The sequence below is a fragment of the Hemitrygon akajei genome, unplaced genomic scaffold, assembly GCF_048418815.1.
Source record: "Hemitrygon akajei unplaced genomic scaffold, sHemAka1.3 Scf000188, whole genome shotgun sequence".
In the NCBI taxonomy this organism is placed as follows: Eukaryota; Metazoa; Chordata; class Chondrichthyes; order Myliobatiformes; family Dasyatidae; genus Hemitrygon; species Hemitrygon akajei.
Window position 1 is genome coordinate 144,621 of NW_027332074.1, and position 25,190 is coordinate 169,810.

Below are 25,190 nucleotides of genomic sequence, written 5' to 3' on the forward strand. Positions count from 1 at the left end.
GTGTCTGACGCTGGCATTGCGTGAATGAACTCTGTGGCTGGAGTCCCCATCCCTCTCCTGTTCGCGGCCTTCGAGGACACAGCTTAGATATGTCACGGTGCATGGGCTTCCAATCTCTTTTGTCATTTATATCTGCGGAAGCAAGGAGAGCAAGCAGGAAGGTGGGAGTCCGGATAGTGCGTCTATCTGGGGTGCGAGGAAGCGGTGGTCAGCGTGGATGTGGGATGGGGTGTGAGGAGTTCCTGGGAACCAAACACTATCAGATTGACGTCCCTCAGCCTGGAGCTGAGACGCTGCTGTACCAGTGTGAGTACCTCAAACCCATTATTGCAGTTCACTAGGTGCAGGGAGCAGAAGTAACCCCAGGTCACTGATTCTCCTCTAATGAGACTCGAGACCGACACCAAGACAGGAAGTTACAGCGGTTTATTGATTTCGTCATGACAAATGCAAATGAAACAATGTGTGAGCTGCTGACGCGCGGGGATAAATAAGCTGCTCCTGACTCATTCACAGTCGCACACAATTAACTAACCGGCGAGAACCAGTGACAGTATGAATTCCGTTTCTCACCGTCACTCTGAATCGGGGAACCGATAATTACAAAATCACACTTCAGCGGCGTAAAGATCGCTGCAGATGCAGGTACAGGGACGAGGCGTTTGTTAACATCACTATATATCGGCCAGACTGCGGAATGACCCGTCCTCAGTAAAGCGAGGAGAAGGATTCTCTTCTCGGATAATCCCACCCCGGGACACTCTTGTCCCTGACTGAACCCCGGCTCCAGGGCTGTTTCTGTGTGTGTAATTTTCCGGGGTCTCACGTGGGTGAGCTCTCGAACTCGGACACCTCCGCAAGCAGCGGCGCTGGACATGAGGAGGAATGACGTCACTACGGGACCTCTTCGGACGTAACAGTGCGCGAGACTGGAGCCAATTTCGTTAAAGCCTTTGGAAATTAAACTTGGAGCGTGGCCATTAAAGGGGAGGGCGAGGAATCAGCCAAAGTATCGCCATTCCGCACATTCAGATGTTCACAGACTGATATTCAGTCCAGGCCTGAATCCTTCCAGAGATCTCAGTTCCATCTCGTTGAACTTACTGAAATCATTGTACCACAGGCTGAAACAGATAGAAGAATAACGATGAAATAAACAGATTACACAACAGTGTCAGTAACAGGGGACTTGGGTTAATATTTCAACAACACTCACAGACAAATATCACCAGAAAGCCCACGGATCCGCTGATAATTTATCACATTGAACATTAACACAAACACTCACTGGATCCACTCCAGACTCGGATGCGTCCGTATGAGGTGATGCAGAGCGGGGACAGATTGGTCTGTCAGCGAGTTTGCTTGCAGGTCCAGCTCCTTCAGTGATCGGTTTGGACCGAGAGAGGAGACGAGATTCTTGGCACCAGAATCCGTGAGACCGACATTGATCAGCCTGGAGATGAGAGAGAGTGAGTGTGAAGGACACAGAGAGACAGGAGACGGTACAAATCCCCAATGTTTATCAGTAACACAATTACTGATCACATTATTGTTCAGTTGCAGACACCCAGTGACTGTAAACACAATCTCCCACAGTCTGGTACTTACAAAAGTTGCTGTATTTTACACTCCGGGTTCCTCAGAGCCGCAGACACCAGTTTCACTCCTGAATCTCCCAGTTTATTCTCCCCAAGTCTAAACACAAACAGACAGATTGAGGAACAAAGTGATTCAAACCGTGTGTTTGAGCGCATTTCTGTCACTCGGATATTTCAGGAAACATTAAACTCTTCAGTAAATCACTGATCGGAGTTCCCATCACTGTCAATGTCCCTCACTGCCCAGCTCCAGGGTATTTGCCGAATATCAGTAATTTAGTCTGTGTGACCCTGAAACCGCCACATATTGTGTCTTATTACCCAACTGATAAGTGCTCCTGACGTCAGGGTCGGATGGGGCGGGGCCGAAGGGTGGCAGAAAGCGAAAGTGAGGAAGATTTGTGAATCAGAAAGTGTCGATGGGAGATGGTAGAAGTGAAGCCACCTGAGGAAAGGGGATGGGGAAGAGAGAAACTGCAGTAGGAAGAGAGATGTCACGGGTGGAAGGGGATCAGGAAGAGAGTTCCCACGGGAGGATGGGGGATGGGGAAGAGAGATCCCACGTGACGGAGGGGCATCAGCATGAGAGATCCCACAGGAGGAAGGCGATGGGAAAAAGGGATCCCACGGGCGGAAGGGGTTTGGGATGAGAGATCCCACGGGAGGAAGGTGGATGAGGATGACAGGTCCCACTGGAGGATACCGATGCGAAGGGATATCCCCCCAAGATGAGGTGATCCAGAAATAGATTGTACGGGAAGGGTGTGGCTGATCTGACGCCCACAATCGGAGGAGGAGATGCGCCCAAAGGGTCTGTGTATCTGGTAGTGAGCACAAGTCACACGGAAGAATTGATGGTGATAGTCACACATCGGGAAGGGCAGGCGAGGACAATCTCACAATGGTATTTCTTTGCGTCTCACTGGGACAGTCTGCTGACGGTCTCTTGTCCTTCACCGGGAAGGGGGTGTGAATCTCTGACCCACCTGCTGCAGTCAGTGTCGGTCTGGGTGTCAGTAGCAGTGAGAAGGAACATTGACAATGGACGTGTCACAGGCAGCGAGAAACACGGCCATTCCTGTGATTTACTACCTTTAAAGCAATGGCCGTTGTTCACTGATCTGATGAAGTCTCCAACATCCCTTCACAAGGAACTACAGAACCCTCCCTTCCATGGGGAGTTACTGACTGATCCCCTGGGCATATGTCACAGTTCTCCACAATCTGATTTACAACAGTTTTACCCAAATTCCTTTTCATTGAAACAACACAATTGAACAGTTTCACAGTTCAGAGTGAGAGATAAATCAAGTTACTGCAACTCCTGGCACTTGTGCAGCACGGGATCCAGCCACTGGATTCCTTTACACTGAATGTCGCAGGCAGTAACGTCGAGGTGTTTTATTGTATCACAGAGTCCGATGACACGAGATAGGACCGCGCAGTCAGTCGGGGTCAGTGTCATTCCACTGAATGAAAGTTTTTCCACAGATTCCAGTGCGGCCTGAGCCAGTCCACGATTCTGAGACTCAGACAGGTAGCGCAATGCTTTCAGGAGTCTCCTTTTCTCATCTTCAACATCTGTGGTAAAGAGGGCAAATGCAATGTTGGCATTTATTTCAAGGGGAATCGAATGTAAAATCAAGGAAGTAATACTGAGCCTTTACAAGACATTCGTCAGGTCGCAGTTGGAGAATTGTCAACAGTTTTGGGTCCCATATTTAAAAACATAGAACATAGAACAGTACAGCTCATTACAGGCCCTTCGGCCCACAATGTTGTGCCGACCTTCAAACCCTGCCTCCCATATAACCCCCCACCTTAAATTCATCCATATATCTGTCTAGTAGTCTCTTAAACGTCACTAGTGTATCTGCCTCCACCACTGACTCCGGCAGTGCATTCCACGCACCAACCACTCTCTGAGTGAAAAAACCTCCCTCTAATATCCCCCTTGAACTTCCCTCCTCTTACCTTAAAGTCATGTCCTCTTGTACTGAGCAGTGGTGCCCTGCGGAAGAGGCGCTGGCTGTCCACTCTGTCTATTCCTCTTAATATCTTGTACACCTCTATCATGTCTCCTATCATCCTCCTTCTCTTAGAAAGGAAGTGTTGCCATTGGAGAGTGTCCAGAGAAGGTTCACGTGGATGATTCCGGGTGTGAAGAGGTTAACATATGAGGAGCGTTCAGCAGCTTTGGGCCTGTACTCAGTGGAATTTAAAAGAATGCATGGGGATCTCCATGAAACCTACCGAATGTTGAAAGGACAAGATAGGGTAGATGTGGAGAGGACGTTTTCTATGCTGGGGGTATCCAGAATTAGAGGGCACAGCCGCAAAATTGTTGGGCGACCCTTTAGAACAGAGGAAGGAAGGAATTGTTTTAGCCAGCGAGTAGTAATTCCGTAAAGATGGCGGCGGAGGCCAAGTCCGTGAATGTATTTAAGGCGGAACGTGATCAGTCATGGCATCAAAGGGTAGGCGAGAAGGCTAGTGGATGGGGTTGAGTGGGATCCAATTCAGCCATGATGGAATGGCGGAAGAAACTCGGAGGGCTGAATGGCCTGATTCTGAATCCGAGCTGTGTGAGACTTCCTTTGCTGGGGCTCGATATTCGAAATGTAAAGGCTTGCTTTCAGTTTTGTCAACTCTCCAGATATTCGGCGCGAGGGAAATATTCGGCTTTCTCTCTGACCGACGGGAGTGTTTGTTTATAAATCTCATAGAGGCCTCTAGGTGCACACCCCGTGGCCCGGAAGGGGCCAGGTGTTGTGCAAAATGCAAATTGATTCCTGTCCTCCAGCTACAGCAACAAAACCCTGTCTCCCAGACTCTAACAGTCTCTAAACAGGCCTCTAATCACACGTATTCAGACTCTTAAAGTGAAATAAAGACTTTGAGGTTTCCGTTCCATCGCTTACCTTTCAGATGCGCGGGCACTTCAGATAAACCCCGCTCAGCGTCCATGTAGGCGAACTGGCCGTCACCTGTTCAAACAGATTAACCTGCATGAAGTCTGTTCTGTGTAATACTGTAAATTCATCTGTATTTACATCTGTAACACACAATGTATTGTTCACCGTACCACGTTCCCGTATTTCATTCAATATTCTGCTCAGCTCCGGTAAATGATGATGCAGTTTCACAAAGGATTGCCACATCATTCTCTGGGCCCCGGAGCCCTTCTCCATCACCAGATCCAGGAGGAGTCTGGAAGCACCCGCTCGGTTTCCCTTCTCCGCGAGCTCAGTCACCCTCTGTAATGAACAATGGGGAATATATTGAGGAGCGGAAGGATGGGTACAAATCTACCCTGGACATGGACTGACCCAACACGTTCTGCTCGCCACAGATCACTAACAGCCATTGAAGAGTTCATAGTGTGAGAAAATTTTTAAAAGAAGCAAGAGGGGGCAGTGGGGAGTTCCTATACGCCATAGATTGCGGGGTAATTATCTACGGCAAGTTTTAAGTGGAGCACACATAGCATGAATGAGCCAGAAATAGATTGGGGAGTTTAAACATTGTGCCAGAGATGGTTCAGTGAGGAGAGGTGGAGGTTTTAGGTAGATTTTGAGTAGTATTTTACCTCTCCATTTCACGGTTAGATCAGTGGGAAAGCCTGGCAGAACAGTGGAATGCTCTTCCTACATAATGTGGCAAGACACGGAGACCTCTAGTGTCCCTGACAACTGAACCTTCAGGAACTGCGCTGAGGAAATGGAGCTGCAGCTGGATGAACCCAGGATCACTCGGGAGGCTGAGAGGTTGACTGACAGTTTATACAGATAGTGAACGAAATACAAAGGGCAGGACACGGGTAACTGGGTGACAGTCAGAGAGGGGAAAGAGGATGGAGAGACACTGCAGGAAACTCCTCTATACAGGTGTACAGCGATCTGTTTCGGGGTGTGACCAGCAGGAGAAAGCCACAGCAATTATGCCTCCGGCACTGAGATTGGTATTGTGACTCATAAGGATTGAGAAGAGTGAGCTGCATTAATAGGGGAATTCAATGGTTAGAAGAAGAGGACGGATATTCTGTTGACGAGAACACGATTTCTGGATGGCGTGTTACCAAGGTCAGTATATCTAACATCAAGTCTGAAACTTTTTTAAGTGCAGGGTGAGCAGCCGCCGGTCGTGGTTCACATTGGTAACAATGACAAGAGCAGGAAGTGTGAAGAGGTCCTGCAAAGTCAGTTCATGGAGTTAAATGCTGTGCTAAAGGGCAGGACCCCCAGGGTTGAGTTCTCAGACCGCTACCCGTACCGCGTGCTAGTGAGGCCTGAAATAGGACGATGATAGAGTCTGAGTGTGACTGATGAGATGGTGCATGACCGAGGGCTTCTAAAGTTTGAATGATTGGGATCTCATCCAAGCAAGGCGGGACCTGGACAGAGAGGGTTGATTTGCACCCGAACTAAAGGGAGACTGATATTTTTGAAGGAAGGTTTGTTAGCGCTGAGGGTTGCGGGGTTGGGATGGTGCGGGGTGTTAAGCTTGATTTGCAGGATTTGAAGAAACAGAACGGATAGTGGAGTGGTTGTGTGGGAAATACGTTGTTAAGCCGATATACAAAGTCAGGAAATTAAATGTTGAACATAGTGAAACTAATGTTCGGAAATATATATTATTTGAATGCAGGGAGTATTGTAGGAAAGGCAAATCCGCTTGGAGCATTGATCAGCACATTGAATTACAGGACCGAAACCATCAAGGAGGTGGCGTGGGACTAGCAGCTCAGCATTCGTGGATCCATTTGAGTAAGACACGATTCAATAGAGTGAGAGGGATGAAAGAAGGCGGGGGGACATAACTAGTCATGAAAAATGAAACTCAGACAGGGCAAACTAGAGAGCTTGTCTACTGAGGCTACACGGCAGAAACTGAGCAGTAAGAGACGGACGGGATTATGTTAAAGAGCACCCAATAGCCAGTGGGATATCTGAGAAGATCAAATGTGCAGAGAAGTCGCGAGACAGTTCCAAGAAACACAATATAATTCAAACTTTCCATTTAGTAATTGGACACTCATAATTCAAAGATCTAGATAGTATGGTGTTGGTCAAATATGTCCAGGGAAGTTTATGTAATCAATATTTTGAGGTCATAACTATAGACGGTGCCTACTGGAATTCTATTCGGGAACAGGACAGGGCAGTTGACAGAGGTCACTTTGCATCTGGTGATCACAGTCCTATTAGTTTGAAGATCATTATGAAAAGGGTAGGTCTGGTCCTCAGGTTAAGATTCTATATTGGAGAAAAGCCAGTTTTAAGGGTATCAGAAAGGATCTGAGGAAAGTACATGGTGACCGGATGTTTCCTGGTACAGATATGTTTGATAAACGTGAGGCCTCTGAAACTGAAATTCTGAGAACAATGATTTCGAAAGTATAAATGACCATAAGTAGAGTCTGAATGCCCCTGACAAAATAAAAGGCAAGTGTAAGATGTTTAGGGAAACTTGTTTTTTGGCATATACTGAGGCCCTGGTGAAAAGGAAGGAGCCCATTGCAATTATAGGCAGGAAGAAACAAATGAGGTACTTGATGAGTATAATAAATGCAAGAGTTATGGAAGGAGGAAATCAGGAGGACTAAGGTACGGCATGAGTTTCCTCTAGCAGACAAGGAAAAAACAGAATCTCAAACTCTTCATCAAACAAATTCTGAAGAGAAGTAGACCAACGAACGAAATTGGACCTCTTGAAGTTCATAGTGCTGAAAAATGTGGGGGAGGCTTTAAATCGGTTTTTTGTTGCATTTATATTTTCTCAGGGAGCATGCAGAGTACAGTATTTGGAGTGAGGCGAAACAACAGTGAGATCATGGACTCTATAGTGATTACAGAGAAGGAGGTGTTTGCTGTCTTGAGACAGATTAGGAAGGTTAAATCCCCAGGGTTTTCCTTAATAACTTGTTTGAGGCTAGTGCAGAAATTACAGGAGCTATATACGGAAGATAACTATTCTTCTTCTTCTTCTGTTTGAAAAGGCTTCAAGAATAAGCCAGTGATTTACAGGTTGGTGAGCATAACAGGTTGGTAAAGCTATTGACAGGTATTCTAAGGAAATGGATATGAGTATTTGGATAGACAAGGATTGATGAGGGGTAGTCAACACTAATTTGTACCTGGTAAATCCTGTCTAACCAGTCTGATAGTTTCTCGAGGAAGTTAACAAGAAGGTACTGAAGGCCAGGCAGTGGATGTTTTTTACATGGACTTCAGCAAGTCCCACATGGGACCTTGGTCAAAAAGATTCATTCGCGTGGCATTCATGACACGGTAAGTAGATAGTTTTTACACTGAATTCATGACAGAACCTCGGAGAGGTAGTGGATGTTTTACTATCTGACTGGACGCCTATGACGGGTTGTGTGCTGCAGGTATGACGTTGCTTGGCATATATATAAACCCTCTGGATGATAATGCGGTAAACTCGTCCAGCAAATTTATGGATGACACCAAGTGCATAACGAGGAAAGTTATCAACGCTTGCAGTGAGACCTGTACCAGTAGGGGAAAAAATGGACTGAAAAAGTGACAGGTAGAAGTTAATGAAGATGAAGTGTTCTATTTTGGAGGACAAATCAGAAAAAGGCAGATGGTGAGTGGTAGGGCATCGAACAGTACGATAAAACTAAAATATTGGGGCGTACAGATACATTATTTATTGAAAGTGTTGAAGGTACTACTACTACATCGACTCAAGCCTAGGGGGTCGGCGTCGGGCAGATTGCCGGACTCTCCACTCCTCCCTCTCCCTCATCAGTGTGTTCAGTTCATCTACAAGAAGCGCTGCTGTCTTCTACGAGTGTATTTACCATAGTCTTGGGAGGGCGCCCAGGGCTCATCCTCCCATGCTTGGGCTCCCATGTGATGACTAGGCTGGCACGTAGCTCGGATGGCGAAAACAGTGCCCGGCTAGTTGCCGTCTTCTCGCCACGATTTTAGTAGTGAACATCGGTAGTTCGTCATAGAACTCGACGTTCGTCATTGGCTGTTGCCGACTCACGTCAAGAGCCATCCGGAGCATTCGTGTATAGCAACCATCCAGTGACTTTCGCATGGTCTTGGTGAGTGCCCACGTCTCGCATCAGTACGTGAGAATGGACTCTGTGACTGCTATGAAGATCCTCTTTTCAAGCCCTCTGGTCAGGTTCGACTTCCAGATTTCCTTCATGTTGTTCACAGCCCTCCACGCCAGCGCCTTCCATATCTTTCCGAGTTCTTCTCCGAACACATCATTCTTGACCCGAGCAACCTGAAGCCACAGACTTTCTTAATGGTATCATTCCTTACGGTCTTGAGAGTACCTTCAGCACAGTTAAACGCCATGTACTGTGCCTTTTTAGCTTTTAGGTGAAGTCCAACTTTACTGCACTCAATTTCCACTTCTGTCAGTAGCTGCTGTGTTTTCTCCATCTGGTCAGAGAACAGGACTATGTCATCTGAAAAATCGAGATCTGTGAGCGTAACTGGTCTGACCCTTTTGGTTCGTCCTGTTTTACGGTAAAACGAAGCTTGTCATGATCTTTGGTAGCTTGACGTAGAGCAACGAGCCGGGCACTGTTTTCGCCACCCAAGCTACCTGCCAGCCTAGTCAAAGGACAATTATAAAGATGTAGGGTGCCAGAGAGTCTCCTTGCAGCACACCAGCTAGTAGCTCGCACTCTGCTGTTTCTCCGTCTGCTGATACAACTTTCGCCATGTTTTTGGTATAGCTGGACTCTATTACTCTTAGTAGACGGTGTGGCACTCCGTAAGCTTTCAGGATCTTCATCATTTTACCTCGGTGAATGGAGTCAAAAGAGTTGTGAAAATCGATGAAAGTATGCACGTCTGGTAGGCTGTGCCTCTTGACTTCCTCGATGATTCGACGGAGAGCAAGTTGTGCACTTCTGCCGAAAACCATTCTTATTGAATCTTAGCTTAGGGCCAATGGCGGTGCGAATCCTGTTCAAGATCATCCGATTGTACAGCTTTGCAGGTCAAGCTGACACCGCGATATTTATCTGTCTTCTTGAGGGATCCAGACTTGGGGACTGGGATAATGTTTGACCGTGACCACTGTTGTTGTTTATCGCCTTTCAAAAGTGCCGTATTACATATGTCCAGCAAGATGTCACCCAGGTCGCAGTTCTTCAGGACATCTGGTGGTATCCCGTCTGGTCCAGCGCACCTGCCCTGTGTCAGTGTACAATATACTTTGCTTTCTTCAGTTGCTCAATGGTGAATGGGCCGTCATCGATGTCAACTTGCGTTAGTATCGTGGGTATGTCCTCTTCTTCTTCCGTGATCGTTTGAGGGCTTCCCAGCAGGTTCTTAAAGTGGGTGAACCATGTCTGGACACCTAGCACTGCTGTTTTACCATTTATTTGACATGATGGGGACTTCTTCCGTCTGCTGATCTCGTTGACTAATCGCCATGCTTCTCCATGCTGCTTGTCTTCATCAGCAGCCTTTACCTCTCTAACTCTCTCAGCTAGTTCCTCTTCCTTCAGTTGGTCGTAGGTGGCAAAGGTAGATTGGGCTGTATGGAGAGATGTTAGGACAAAGGACTTCATATATAAAAGTACTGAATGCAGAAATTGGGATATTATGTTGAAATTGAATAAAGTGTTGCTGTGGTCTATCTCGGAGTACTGTGTGCACAGACCTATACAGTAGATAAGATTGAAAGAGTGCAGAACCCTATGCTCTACACACTCTTCACACATGACTACACCCGCATCTACACCTCCAACTCCATAATTAAATTTGCGGACGATACCACAGTGGTTGGCCTGATCTCAAACGGGGATGAAACAGCGTACAGACTCGAGGTGGATCATCTGACGGAGTGGAGTAAGGACAACGACCTGGTCCTTAACAGTTCTAAAACAAAAGAGATGATCATTGACTTCAAGAGATCAAAGGACAGAGTACACACCCCGCTCCATATACATGTAGAGGTAGTAGAAAGTGTGGAAAACCTAAAGTTCCTTGAAGTTATTTTGTCAAAACAGCCGACATGGAGCACCAACACTTCGCTGCTTGTAAAAAAAAGTGGCACAACAAAGGCTCTTCTTCCTCAGAAAGCTGAGACAGGCCAAACACCCAGAAAATTTGTTGCTTAACTTCTACAGAAGCACAATTGAAACCACCCTGAACGACAGCGCCACAGTGTGGTATGCCAGCTGCACAGCTGCTGAGCAACAAGACCTGCATCACGTGGCGAAGGCGGCCCAGCGAATTGTCAGGATGAAGCACTCAGGACTGGACACCATCTGTTCCAACAGACTCAGGAGGAAAGCTTACCCCGGCCACTCCATGATTGACCCACTGCCGTCCAGCAAAAGGTTCAGGACACTAAAAGCCAGAACAAATAGATTGAGGAACAGCTTCTACCCCAGAGCAGTGGCCTCCATCACACCACTCCCACAGAACAATGACTGAAACTGTGAGCACGCACAAGGACTCAAATACTTGCACTAATGGCACTTTGTGCATTACTGTCATATTCTGGTGCTGCCGCAAATTATTTTCTGCTTCTTATCTATTTAATACTGTTTTTCAATTACAGTCTTGTTTTTATCTACCGCTTTGTCTGATTGCCTGAGAGGAAGCCAAACAGAGTTTCATTGTACCTATGTATAATGACAATAAAGATCATTCAATTCAATTCAATTCAATTCAAATCAATTCAAATTCAATTCAGAGTAAATTTACAAGGATCTGGCCAGGATCTGCGGACATGAGAGATATAGGAAGTCTGAATAGGTTAGGACATTATTACCTAGAGTGTCGGAGAATCAGGGGAGATGTGATAAGAGGTATACAAGTTTATAATAAAAAAGTATAGATAGGGTAAACGCAAAAAGGACTTACAAATGTCACAGTCCAGTGCGTGAACCAGTATTCCAGTTCACGGTCCGGGCCGTGAATTCCGTACTCCGATTATCCCTTGTTTCCGTTGGGTGCCATAATAGAGGCACCTGATTCTCGTTTTAAATACCTCTGGGGTCCAGTAATACCTTGCTGGACCGTTCCTGTTAATACTCTGGTCAGTAGCCTCGTCAGTAACCTAGTCCGTCACCATGCCAGTAACCTCGTCAGTAACCTCGTTAGTAACCTCGTCAAATTAACCCGACAGAATGAGACCAGAACCGCTGTATGTTGACCGCTTCGAGGGTTTGCCGCTCTCCTGAGTGGGGAGCGCTATCCGCGTTCCGTGTCCCGTGGCTAAGACGAATCCCGGCTCTGGGTCCTGTATCCAAGGATGAGCCCCGACTCAGTGTTCCGTGTTCTGTGTCTAAGAAGAGTCTTGGCTTTATGTCCTGTGTCCATGAAGGAGCCCCGCTTCAGTTTTCTGTGTCCCGTGTCTAAGGAGAGTCCGAGCCAAGCCAAGCCGACAGCCGAGCCAAGAGCCGGGCCAAGAGCCGAGCCAAGACAAGTCCAAAAGCCAAGCCAGGACAAGCCCAAGAGCCACGCCCAGTCAAGTACAAGAGGCAAGACAGAGTCAAGTCCAAGCCAAGTCCGAGTTAAGTCAAGTCCCTAGCCCAAGTCTAGGTTTTCCGGTTTGTCTCTCTTCATCTCTCTTAATGTTATCATTTTCTCCTCGCGCCTCGGTTTACCTAGCATCCTTAGTAAATATAGTCCAGTTCCCAGTAAATTCAGTGTCTGTCTCTTGCGTTTGGACCCGCTACCTCCTCCACCTCCCCCCCCCCCCCCCCTCCCCAGCAACAGAACGGTCCTGCCAGACATGGACCCAGCGACACAAGCACTGTCGTTAAACTCTCGCCGTTCAATGCCCATTTGGTTGAAACCATTTCAACCCCTCACCCCACCGGTCCGGGTCGCCGATGATCCGTGCAAGCCTATTGGATCGCCAGAAGGCTCCCATGGAGGGGAGGGGCGGGGGGTGGTACAGTCATAATACGGTGGGGTCCGTATTCCGATTCACGATCAGGGCTGTGGATGCCTTACTCCGGTTATTCCGTCTTTCCCTTGTTTCCGTTCGGTGCCGTAATTGAGGCACCTGATTCTCGTTTTGGGTTGGGAACATAAATAGTTCTGGGGTCCAGTGATTCCTTGCTGGATCGTTCTTGTTAGTACCCTGGTCAGTTACCTCGCCAACATCCTTGACAGTAACTTCGCCAGTATTCTCGTCAGTAAACTCGTCAAGTCAACCCTCCGGAGTGAGACTAGAGCTGTTGTCTTTCGTCCTATGTCGCCTCGAGGGATTGCCGCTTTCCTGAGTGGGGAACTGTCTCCGTGTTCCGTGTCCAGTGTCTGAGAAAAATTCCGGCTCTGGGTCCTGTATCCATGGAGGAGCCCCGGCTTACTGTTCTGTGTCCCGTGTCGAAGCAGAGTCCGAGCCAGGCCAAGTCCAAGAGACGAAAATACAAAATGCTGGCAGAACTCAGCAGACCAGACAGCATCCATTGGAGGAGGTAGCGGTGAAGGGTTTCGGCCCGAAACGTCGTCACTACCTCCTCCCATAGATGCTGTCTGGCCTGCTGGGTTCTGCCAGCATTTTGTATTTGTATTTATTTCCAGCATCTGCTGATTCAATCGTGTTGTCCAAGGGACGAGCCCGAGTCAAGTCGAAGCCAAGTCCGAGTCAAGTCCGAGCCATGCCCGTGTTCTAGTCAAGAGCCAGGTCTATACCCAGGTACCGAGTCCCGACCAAGACCCGAGTTCCGCGTCATGACCTGAGTTCCCTGTCCAGTTCAAGTTCCAAGCCCAGGTCTAGGTTTTCCGGTTTGTCTCTCTTCGACTATCTGCGTGTTATCATTTTGTCCTCGTTCCTTGGTTTACCTAGCGTCCTGATAAAACATAGTCCAGTTCCTAGTACTTTCTGTGTCCGTGTCTTGTGTTTGAGTCCACTACCAACGCCCCTTGTAACAACTACTGAGGTTGGGTGGAAGTAGAATTAGAACTAGAGGTCATGGGTTAAAGATGAAAGGTGAAAGGCAATATGAGGGCCTACATCTTCGCTCAGAGGTTGGTGAGAGTTTGCAACGTGCTGCCATCGGAAGTGGTTGGTGTGCATTCGATTTCAAAATTTAAAAGCAATTTGGATAATTTGGACCCACGGGAGGGGTGGGTGCAGATCAATGGGGCTAAGCAAGTTATTAGGTCAATGTGCACTACATTGGCCGAAGAACCCATTGTTATACTGTGGAGTTCAACTGCTATGACTGGGTCGGACTGTAACAGGGTCACTGCCGATTTTTTTCAGAGGTAAATCGCTGGTGAAAAGGTTAACAATTCACTGCCAGGATCCATGAAGGTCCAATGACAGCCTGCAGCTGGGTACTGGCAGTGAGGAGCAGGTGGCAATCACAGGGCTTTTGTGCATGTTAGTAACGCAGAGAAGGAATTTTGGAATGGAACTGTCAGCTGTCTTATAAGAAATGTAATGGTCAGGTACAGTTTATAGCTCTTCGTTAAAATTCAGTTTGGGTGGCAACAGATGAATGTGCCTGGGTAATTCTGTGTTATCTATGGATGTTTGGAATATTTTCAATGATTCTAATTTTTGCAATTCTCAGTGCTAACTTTACATGCTGTGGTAATTATAACCGCTACACGGAACTGTCACAAGGAGCAGAAGGTACCTGAGCCACAAGGCACGACTGGGTATTTGAACAAATGAAAGAGATTCATTCGGTCAAACTAGAGATAATAGTCAAGTGCTGTCTGTTCGAGTTATTCTGTGGGATCCAATGACAGGTAAAGGGTGGAGAAAGAAGACAATCTCTATGGATTGTGTGATCCCAGGAGTCTTCAAGGCAACACTGTTGCATGGTCGCTGAGGAGAAGCATTGGAAACATGTTGGGAAGTTGGACAGAGTAAAATAAAGCCTTTCTCTGTCCACTGCCAGTACCCATCACATGTCACATCACTAACAATCACCTTTCAATCGCTGACTATATCCTAACCCGACTAAAAATGAATGTGTTCAGATAATGGGAGAGACTCCTGTCACATCTTGTACCTGCCAAATGGCGGCAGGCCTGGTCTGTCTCGTTGACCCACACAGACCTGTTGCCTTACATCTGTTCAATCAGTCTGTCGAAGAATCTGCTTTCAATTACTGTCTTTTTCACTTACGTGATACATTCGCCCAGTGAAGTGATCCTTGCCGGTTAACATGAGGCCAAGTCCTTCCACACCCTCTTCAATCGCCTGCTCCAGTTGCTCCATGTAGAATCTCGTCAACCGGAGCAGTTGGTGGTCGTCACAAATTGACAGGAAGGCGGAGAAAGCGGAACTCAGATCTGTGAACAGACACAGAACATAGAACAGTACAGCACAGGAACAGCCCTTTTGTGTCACCATGTTTGTATCGACCGAGATGTCAACATGAAACATCTACATGCTCGTGGTTTATATACCACCAGTCCCTGCCTGTCCATGTGCCTATCATGTGCCTTTGTAATTCATACAGCATTGTCCTGAACCTTGTCAGGAGACTCCACATTGTTCATGTAACGGACAAACCAGAACTACACACAAACTGCAACTGGGCACTGATCAAACTTCCCTATCGCTGAGGCATGACTTTCTATATTAGTACTCCAATGCTGTAGATCGTCTTTACGGTCCGACTATATGCACGATATGCACTTGTACATCTCCCCATACATCAATTCTCCTCAGTCTTGCGCTTTACTGTCATGAAATTTCCTCTTACATTTCACTTCTCAATAGGCACCTCCTCACACTATCCCCCATTAAAGTCCAGTTGGCATCTCTCTGCCCATGCTTTTAGCGGATCAATATTCTAATGTATACTTTGACCAACAACCTTGATTTTCACAACTCCGCCTCGTTCTCTATCGCCTGTAAATTTGTGAATCAGCGAAATCAGAGTTTTCCCAAGTCATGGATAGATATCACTGAAAACAGAGAGTTCATTACGGAACCTTGCGGAGCACGACTGCTCACAGAACTCCAGGCAGAAGAATGCCTCGCCGCCAATACCTGTTTTGTATGGTCAAGACAACTTTGAATTAAATTTTCTATCAGACTATTGCAAGAAACCATTTTGCAAGTTTCTCTAACATCCATGCCTTCAAAATTCACTGTTTTCCCTTCATCATTCCAACACGAAAATATCAGTCAAGTTTTCAGAACATAGCCCAGTGCGCTGAGCCCATGCTGACCATCTCTAGTAAATCTATCCTATTACAGATACAAGTAGAATGTCCCGCTAGGACGTTTCAACACGAATCCCTCTGTTACTGATACAAGGTTAACCAGCCAAAGATATATTAGATTACCTTTATGGTTCTTCTTAATCTGACAATTAGCACTGACTATTCCAGTGACGGCGGAGGGATGTTTTCTTCAGTCTCCCGACCCTCCCCCTTGATAGAAACAACGAATCCTCAATGACAGAGAAGGTCTTCTTTTGGTATCGCTTTTTGAGGCTGACTCAATACTGGAGAAGTATCTCCATGATGGAAATGACTGAGTCTGCAAATTTCTGCAAATTTTCCCTGATTCTATGCAGTGGTCCCTCCATAACAGATGTTGATGCAGAAAATTTGCAGGCTGTCTATGGTACTCTGTAGAAATTTGCAAATAACGTTTCTTTGTTGTTATATATATATATATATATATATATATACACACATATAGATATAGATGTAGATAGAAACACACAATAACCATTGTACATAGAATATTTACACAACCTAAAAACTGGGTGGTACTTGAAATGTTTGGTAATATGCTTACTATGAATATGTAGAATGAGTATTTTAAAATCATATGTCTGATTTTATTTATTAACAGAAGATTAGAATAACAAACGCCGAATGTTTTAATAAGATGGCGTCGGCGTACAGCGGCAGGCACGGTCAGACACCCAGTTTTTTGAGCTCCAAGAGGTAGGTTGCGCGCCTGAAGAACAGGAGATTGTCTAACGATTAGTAATGCTCATTCAAGAATCACTTGATTCCGGCATAGTTCTGGAAGACTGGAAATCTGCACTCTTTCAAAAGGGAGGGAAGCAGAAGAAAGGAACATAAGAACGTAAGAACATAAGCGATAAAAGCAGGAGTAGGTCAATCGGCCCCTCAAGCCTGCTCCGCCATTCAACAAGATCATGGCTGATCCAATCTTAACTCTAGTTTTCACCGAATCCCACAAGGCAACAGTGCCAATCAACAGGGCACCATGCCGCCCATTTTATTTTATTTTATTATTCATCCCGCCCAAACCCATGTGATCACCTGGGGAAAAAAAAACGAGTTGCCAATTGAGGAGAAAAAATCTGGAAAATTCCTCTCCGACCCAGCCAGGCTATCGAAAACTGGTCCAGGAGATCACATGTCTGATCTAAACCTAGCCTCATGTCCACTTACCTGCTCGCTCACCGTATCCCCTAATGCCATTTTTATCCAGGAAAATGTCTATCTCCGTTTTGAATTCATTGAGTGTAGTAGCTTCCACAGCTCTCTGGGGCAGTAAATTCCACAGCCCCACTACCCTCCGAGTGAAGAAATTTCTCCGCATCTCAGTCCTGGAACGGCATCCCTTTATTTTAAGATTATGCCCCCTAGTCCTAGTTTCACCCATCGTTGGGAACATTCTCCCCGCATCCACCCGATAAAGCCCCTTCACAATCTTATATGTTTCAATAAGATCGCCTCTCATTCTTCGGAACTCCAATGAGTAGAGTCCCAATCTACTCAACCTCTCATCATACATCAACCCACCCATCCCCGGAATTAACCTAGTGAACCTTCTCTGCACTGCCTCTAGAGCCAGTATGTCCTTTCTTAAATATGGACACCAGAACTGCACGCAGTACTCCAGGTGTGGTCTCACCAATACCCGGTACAACTGCAGTAAGACCTCCCTGTTCTTATACTCTATCCCCCGAGCAATAAAAGCCAGCATTCCATTGGCCTTCTTGACCACCTGCTGCACTTGCATACTAACTTTTTGTGTTTCCTGCACCAGCACCCCCAGGTCCCTTTGCACAGAAGCACTTTCCAGTTTTTCTCCATTTAGATAATAACTTGCTCTATTATTTTTCCTGCCAAAGTGCAAGACCTCACACTTGTCAGTATTATATTTCATCTGCCAAATGGCTGCCCAATCACTCAGCCTATCTATGTCCCCCTGCAGGGTTTCAATGTCCTCCGCACTCATTACACTCCCTCCTATCTTTGTGACATCAGCAAACTTCGATACGTTGCACTTAGTCCCTTTCTCCAAATCATTAATATAGATTGTAAAGTGTTAGGGTCCCAACACCGACCCCTGCGGAACACCACTAGTCACCAAGGAAAATACAGGCCAGTTAGCCTGACCTGGGAAGATGTTAGAATCGATTGTTGAGGATGTGGTTTCCATGTGTCTGGAAACGCCTAAGAATATAGGCTGAAGTCAGCATGGTTTCCTGCAGGGGAAATCTTACGTTGCAAATTTGTTGGAATTCTTTGAATAAATAACAAGCAGGATAGACAAAGGAGAATCGGTGGATGTTGCGTACTTGGATTTTCAGAAGATCTTTGACAAAGTGTAGCACATGAGGCTGCTAAACAAGGTAAGTCCCATAGTGTTATAGGAAGGATATTAACAGGCCTAGAGGACAGGCTGACTGGCAGGAGGCACAGAGTAGGAACAAAGGAAGCCTTTTCCTGTTGGCTGCCGGTGTTGCACAGGGATCTGTGTTGGAACTTCTTTTGTTTACGTTATATGTCAATGATGGAATTGATGGATCTGTGGCCAAGTTCTCAGACGATATGAAGATAGGTAAGGGGACGGGTAGCGTTGAGGAAGCGGGGAGGCAGCAGATGGACGTACTGTGGAGAGATTCGGAGAACAGGCAAAGAAATGGCAGATGGAATACAGAGTTGGGGAAGTGCATGATCATCCACTTAGTCAGAAGGAACACAAGCATGGACTATTTTCTAAACGTGCCAGAATTTAACAACGTTTATATCCCCTGGTTAATCCACCGTTTTTGATTTTCGTATTTATGAAATGTTCTCGAAGGCAAGCATTCTTCCACACAGGTCTTAATGAAGTCGGTGGACCATTCATTCAGATTCAAAGATTCCTGAACATTATCCAGTCCGCCTACTCACCCCTCCACCTTCCTTGATCATACCGTCTTGGTCCTCTCACTTGCGCTGTGTTCTTTTGTCTGTGACTATGCACCAGGAGTCGATGTACAGCCAGTTAAACGGAGTTTCTAAAGTGGCCGAGACCGTTCATGAGAGCTGACCTTCCTCGGCTAGCCCAGAAGAAGGATCTTGTCCCCACAGGTACACTGTTTGACCTGCTGAATTCTTCCAGAATTTTGTGTGTGTGTGTTAGTCTGGAGTTGTAGCACCAGCAGAACTTATATTCATTACTGCATTAAAATGTTATAAGACGGTAAAACTGTAAGAGTGATTTATTTACAAAGAGATGTTCCCTAGACCTTTCCACCTATTGGAAACATTCTCCAACTCAGCCACAGGCAACAGACTCCAGTAAGCTCCGAACATCTCTATATGAAAATACAAAATACAGGCAATTGTCTTTCCAAAACCTGAACCGTAAACATATCGTTCAATCCCAGAACATCTTGGAAATGCTCCAGTCATCTGGCATCAAATTTTAAAAAACAGAAAATTAAAGTTGGAAGCATCAGCACCTGTCTGGAGGTGAAACAGACCCTGATTATTCCCTACACTGTTACGTCAACCACAAGACCACTGTTGCATTCCTGTCTGTGCTTCACTCACAACCACATTATTCAAGACTTCCTGCTCCTTTCATTCAGGTGAAACTTTTGATGGTGAGCAGAGTGATTCAACAATTACCGGTGCCTTGGAACTATTGGATTGGCCGCTTTACCAGTGGGATCAGTGATCCTGTTTGATGAAACGTCTGTGTTCCTTTAGCGCCTGTGTAACTATTTCATCTGAACTATTCTGCATCAACAGGACAGAAGTTTAATTATTAAGATCCAAGTGAACATACCTGTAGCCATTCTAATTTTGTCTGAAGATTGTTGATAGTCGTATTCTTGTTTACACTTCGGTCGCAGTGCAGGAGAGCGCCACCTGCTGGTGAATTACGAACAAGCAGACAATGAGTCAGAGAGAGTACGATTACTTTGCAAATATGACAGTATCTGCATCTCCTGGATCAGAACAGCAGTTGGCTTAGAGACCTAACATTTCACGTTAACATCATGTTCCACAGCATGTCTGTTGTCTATGCAGTGATATCTGTTGCACCTATAGATAAAGTCACAGAGCAATAGAGCACAAATACACACCCTTCAGCCCAACGAGACCCTGCCAGCCACAATGCCCACCTGGATGGTCCCAATTTCCTGAGATGAGCCCAAATTTTCCTCCTACCTTCTTCACTCCATCAAACTATATCAATTGATTCTGTAATCATACAATTGTGCCTGCCTCATCCACTTCCTCTGGCTGCCCCCTCCACAGAATCACCAACCTCTGCATGAAACCGTTGCTGCTTGTGTTTGTTTTGCAATCTATTTACCACCCCTGCCCATTTCGTTCTCGTACGATATTCTTCTCTATGAACACCAACTACTAATTTTGTGTCATCCATGAACTTACTGGTCAAGCCATCTGCATTCGCATCCAAATCATTGCAATAAAACAACGAATATCAAAGGTGCCAACTTGTAGCCTTGCGTTCTGAATACTGCGAGTCAGTTGCTTGCTACCTACAAGTTAATTTAGAATCCATCTAACTTTCCCTCTGGACTGCATGGGATCTAGTCCTCCAGACTAACCTGCCATGTGGCAGCTTGTCAAAAACTTTGCTGAAATACAATGTACTACCCTACCATCATGTACATTCACTTTAAAAAAATCTTACATAGTGATGTTAAACACTATATTCCATGCACGCCGCCATGCGGTCTCCTAATCAGACACTGTTGATCCAAATGTTGGTAGATACTGTGTGCGTGACTGCTACATATTCTGTGTGCGGCTGGTACATATTGTGGAAAATTATCTCTATCATTCTCTCCACTCACCATCAAAAATCCATGATGACAACCCCTAATAATATTATGCTTCTGTAAATGCTCAAAGTCCCTGTCTCTTATTAACCTTTCGAAGAGTTTTCCCAATGCAATACTCATTGGTCTGTAATCCCCCGACTTATTGCTTTAAGACGTATTGAATTATTGAACAATATATGCCACCCTCCTATCCTGTGTTACTACTCCTGTGGACACAGACAACACCAAGATCATTGTCTATGCCTTTGTAAGCTCCTACCTCACTTCCTGTAGTAACTTTGTGTATAATGGAAGCTCCAGCAACACCTCTTTCTTAATATTCTCATTCTGCAATCCTAACGTTACATTCAAAGTCCATCTGCTTGGTAACTCTGCAGCACAAATTTCTTTAAGTACCTCGCCTATCACCTCATCCTCCATGCATTTTTCCAGCTTTGCTCATGAGAAGTCCTACCCTCCTCCTTTTCTTCACCTATGTGCAGAACGCGTTGGGGCTTTCCTTCATCTTACTCCCCAGGACTTTAAATCTTTTCATAATCTCCTTCATGGCTACTTATTAATTCTCCAGATCATTGCTTCTTGCCTAAAAGTCCTCACCTCTTGTGAACCATGGTTCGTTTATATGAACATCTTTTCCATGTCTGTGGTGCAAATCTATCTAGAACCCATATAACTGTTCCTGAAACAACCGCCACAGTTGTGCATTTCCCTGTGATTTTTTTTTCACAATTTACGCTCCCAAGTTGCTCCGAATTCCATTGTAATTATTCATCCGCTAATTAAATACTGCCTCGTATCGTCTGCTACTATCCTTGTCCATGACCATGATAAAAGTTGGGGTGCTGTGGCCACTATCTGGAAAAGGTCACCCATTGAGACGTCTGTCATCTGCCGAGTTTCGTTTCCTAGTACCAGACATAATCTGGCATCTCCTCCAGTTGACCGATCCACAGACTATGTCAACAATTCTTCCTGGACACACAAAGCATTCTTCCCCATTGACACATTTTGGAATAAGGAAATGGGAACCAAGATTAGGCAAATTGAAGTCATCAATGATAACAAGCTTTCCCAAAGCTGCCAACGTATCTGCTCCTCGCGGTCCCGGTGGACACTGGGAGAGGCCTTTGGACTACTTGCAGAATGATGGCTCCCTTCCTGCTTCTGACTTTCACCCACACTGAGTCTGTACATGGTCCCACCATGATACCTCTATTTCAGTAGTGATTGCAACCTGCATAACTGGCACATCCAGGATTATTCAGTCTCACTTCGGATATTTCCTACCTTCTTTGGCACAGAAATGTAATGTCTAAAACACTGTTTGAGTAAATAAGACTCACAAAACTTCCTCCTGACCGTATCAATGAAATTTCCGACTCAGAGGGGATCTCTCGAATTGGTGCTCTCAGTCCCTGAACAGGTTCACTTGTTGCTGTTCCCTTGCCTTCAGTTGTGGTCCTCTTCCAGTCGTGGGCTTTCCTTCCAGTAAATCTCTCGGCGCAGGGCTAACTTTAATCAGAGGAATAATGAAGCATGTTAACAATATAAAGGAAAACAAAGCATTAAACTGATTGAAATTTTAATCCTGAACGCATATATAATGATCCGAGTGAAGAAATGTGTAACTGTCCCTCACAAAGCCTGACGTGGGATACAAAATAACACGCTTAAAATGCTGAAGGAACCCTCAGATCAGGCAGCATCTGTACGCCGACTTTACTCTCTTCCATAGATGATGCCTGACCTGCTGAGTTCCTCCAGCATTTTGTGTGTGTTCCTTGGATTTCCAGCATCTGAAGATTTTCTTCTGTTTGTGATGGGATACAAAAACTTCATCGCTCAATCATGGTATAAGATAAAGGTCATAATATATATGAGTGGAATTAGTTGATTCAATCATTCTAGTTTGCTCTATAATAAATACTGGAGGTTTTTTTTCACACCACCGTATTCTTCTTTCCCTGCTATAATACTCAACCTACTTAGCAATACAGAGCATGAATGTACTCAACGATAACCTCCACCACCCTTTGTGGTAACAGATTCCACATATCACCCAACCTTTGGCTAAAAATTTCTCTTATCTCAGTTTTAAAGTGAAGTTTCTTTATTCTGAGGCTGCATTCTCAGATCCCAGACTCTCTGTCTGATCGACGCACCCTCGGCATTCCCATTATATCCAGGCCTGTCGTTATTCAGTTGGTGAATCAACCGCCCCACCACCACCACCCCCCCAAACCACCATCCCTCTGACCTCCACTGAACACAGGCCCAAGGCCATCATCATGTTCCTCATGCATAAAGCTTATCATTCATCAGATTACTCTTGTGAACCTTGTTGGCAACAACTGCACTGAACATTTTTTCCAGGAATAACAGGCAAATTGGTCCCAGGGTAATTTACTGGTAAAAGCTGTGTTGTTTTTCACTCTTCTACTAACTATCCCAAAACGAGCGCTGGTGCGCCGTTCCATTTCCAGGAGATTCAAAATGTTCCAGTGTGAATGTAATAAAGAGAAACGGGAATTACAAAAACGCTCAGCAGGAACTGTCTTAGGGAGAGGAGCAAAGTTAGCGATTCTCTTTCCTAACCTTTCATCAAAATCGCAGTGGACTGTCATGGCTTGTTGTCTTTAGAGCGGTGGTTACTGTAGGAAGATCTGATAGAGGGTTCTAAGATTATGACAAACAGAGTAGACAGTGAGTATCTTTTCACTGGTTAGAAATGTCCAATACCAGAGGACATGCAATGAAGGTGTGAAGGAGTAGTTGCAAAGGAAATGTGAGGGTAAATTGTTTTACTCAGGGAGTAAGTGGTGAATGCCTGGAATGAGCTGTCTGTTATGGTGGTGGAAGACAATACATCGGAGTCTTTGAAGACACGTTTAGATAGGCACAAAGGTGTGAGGAATATTGAGAGGATATGGACACTGTGTAAGAAGGACGGATAATTTTTTTGCTGGGGGGGTGTTTGATTTACTTTTCAGCTGGTTTGGCACACCATTGTGGCCGCAGGGCCTGTTCCCGAGATGTACTGTTCCATGTTCTGTTCTATCTTCAGTATCTTGAGTTTCTGTTTGACTCTCACTGGCAGATAGACAGGTGACAGTGAGGGGGGATTTCCAAATGTGAATTGAATTCTGAAACCCCGGTCTATTTCTACTGGTGCAAATACAAAACAGCTTCTTTAATCACAGCCTCTTACTGCGAAGGATGGAATGGGAACTCGTTCTCTGCTTTGCTTCCAAAGGAACTTCAGAATCAAATATCTGAAGCATTTTAAATCGAAGCAAGAGGCGAAGAGGGAAAAGGTAAAAGAAGATCGGAGAGAAGCTGTTTTTTTTTAACTGATCGGGGCAAAGAGGCTAGACTTCGCAGGCGCTTGACGTAGCGCGCCAAAGGTTTAAAAAACTGACCACCATATACAGCAGCCATCGTCGGAGTGGACTGAGGCAGAGTGTGTCGGCTTTGGCTCAATCAGGCTTCAGTGAGAACAGGCAGAGGCGAGGTTTGAACGGAGCACGACTGCGTAAGCGCGTGAAAGTAGGCCTTTGAGATCAGCGGGGGAATTTAAAAAGCGAGCAGAGGCTGAGTACGAGCTTCACTCCAGGTGTGGTAAGGCCGGGTAAGCTCCCTTAAATTAATCTAATTAGCTTAGGAGTAGGTAATAGAGGAAGCAGTTAGGGCAGTTGAGTGCTCCGTTTTCAGTATGAGGGAAGTCAAGGCGAGCACTGTTTCCCCTGATGACTACATCTGCAAAAGGTGCATCCAGTTGCAGCTCCTGACAAAATGTGTTAGGGAACTGGAGCTGGAGCTGGATGAACTCCGGATCATTCAGGAGGCAGAGGCAGAAATAAACAGGAGTTTCAGGGAGATAGTCACCCCTAGAAATCAGGGTGGCTGGGTGACTGTCAGGAGAGCGAAGAGGAATAGGCAGGAAGAGCAGAGCACCCCTGTGGCCGTTCCCATCAACAATAATTATACCGTTTTGTATACTGTTGGGGCCGACCTACCAGGGACAGGTTGCAGTTGTCGCGTCTCTGGCACCGAGACTAAACCCTCAGCTCAGAAAGGAAGGAGGGAAAAGAGGAGAGCAGTAGTGATAGGGGATTCAATAGTTAGGGCGACAGGTAGGAGGTTCTGTGGAAGAGATCGAGAAACCCAAATGGTCTGTTGCCTCCCTGGTGCCAGGGTCCGAGATATCTCTAATCGAGTTCTCAGTATTCTCAAGAGGAAGGGTGAGCAGCTGGATGTCGTGGTCTATGTAGGGACGAATGACGTGGGTAGGAAGAGTGAGGAGGTCCTGAAAGGTGAGTTTAGGGAGCTAGGTGCCAGGTTAAAGGACAGGACCTCAAGGATGGCGATCTCAGGATTGCTACCAGTGCCACGTTCAGGTGGGTTTAGAAATAGTAAGATAGTGCAGATCAACACGTGGCTGAAGACATGGTGCAGGACGCAGGGCTTCAGATTTGTAGATAATTGGGCTGTTTTCCAGGGAAGGTGGAACCTGTTCCAGCGGGATGGTTTACATCTGAGCTGGAGAGGGACAAATATTCTTGCAGGTAGGTTTG

General features: G+C 45.8%; 1 protein-coding gene across 3 annotated transcripts in view; it reads right to left on the reverse strand.

Annotated features, from left to right (window-relative positions):
* Positions 1–411: 411 nt before the first annotated feature.
* LOC140724325 (NLR family member X1-like) overlaps positions 412–25,190 on the reverse strand; it is a 36,917-nt gene continuing 12,138 nt past the window's right edge. For 2 of the 3 annotated variants that reach the window (XM_073038772.1, XM_073038774.1), the window contains exons 2-10: positions 21,960–22,128; positions 19,587–19,672; positions 14,709–14,875; positions 4,687–4,858; positions 4,523–4,588; positions 2,918–3,182; positions 1,612–1,698; positions 1,289–1,456; positions 412–1,124 (exon numbers count right to left, since the gene is read on the reverse strand). In XM_073038772.1, the coding sequence (XP_072894873.1) occupies positions 1,037–1,124; positions 1,289–1,456; positions 1,612–1,698; positions 2,918–3,182; positions 4,523–4,588; positions 4,687–4,858; positions 14,709–14,875; positions 19,587–19,596 (1,023 nt within the window). In that variant the 5' untranslated portion in view covers positions 19,597–19,672; positions 21,960–22,128 and the 3' untranslated portion in view covers positions 412–1,036. The remainder of the gene's footprint in view (positions 1,125–1,288; positions 1,457–1,611; positions 1,699–2,917; positions 3,183–4,522; positions 4,589–4,686; positions 4,859–14,708; positions 14,876–19,586; positions 19,673–21,959; positions 22,129–25,190) is intronic. The other variant, XM_073038773.1, reaches the window with a different exon arrangement.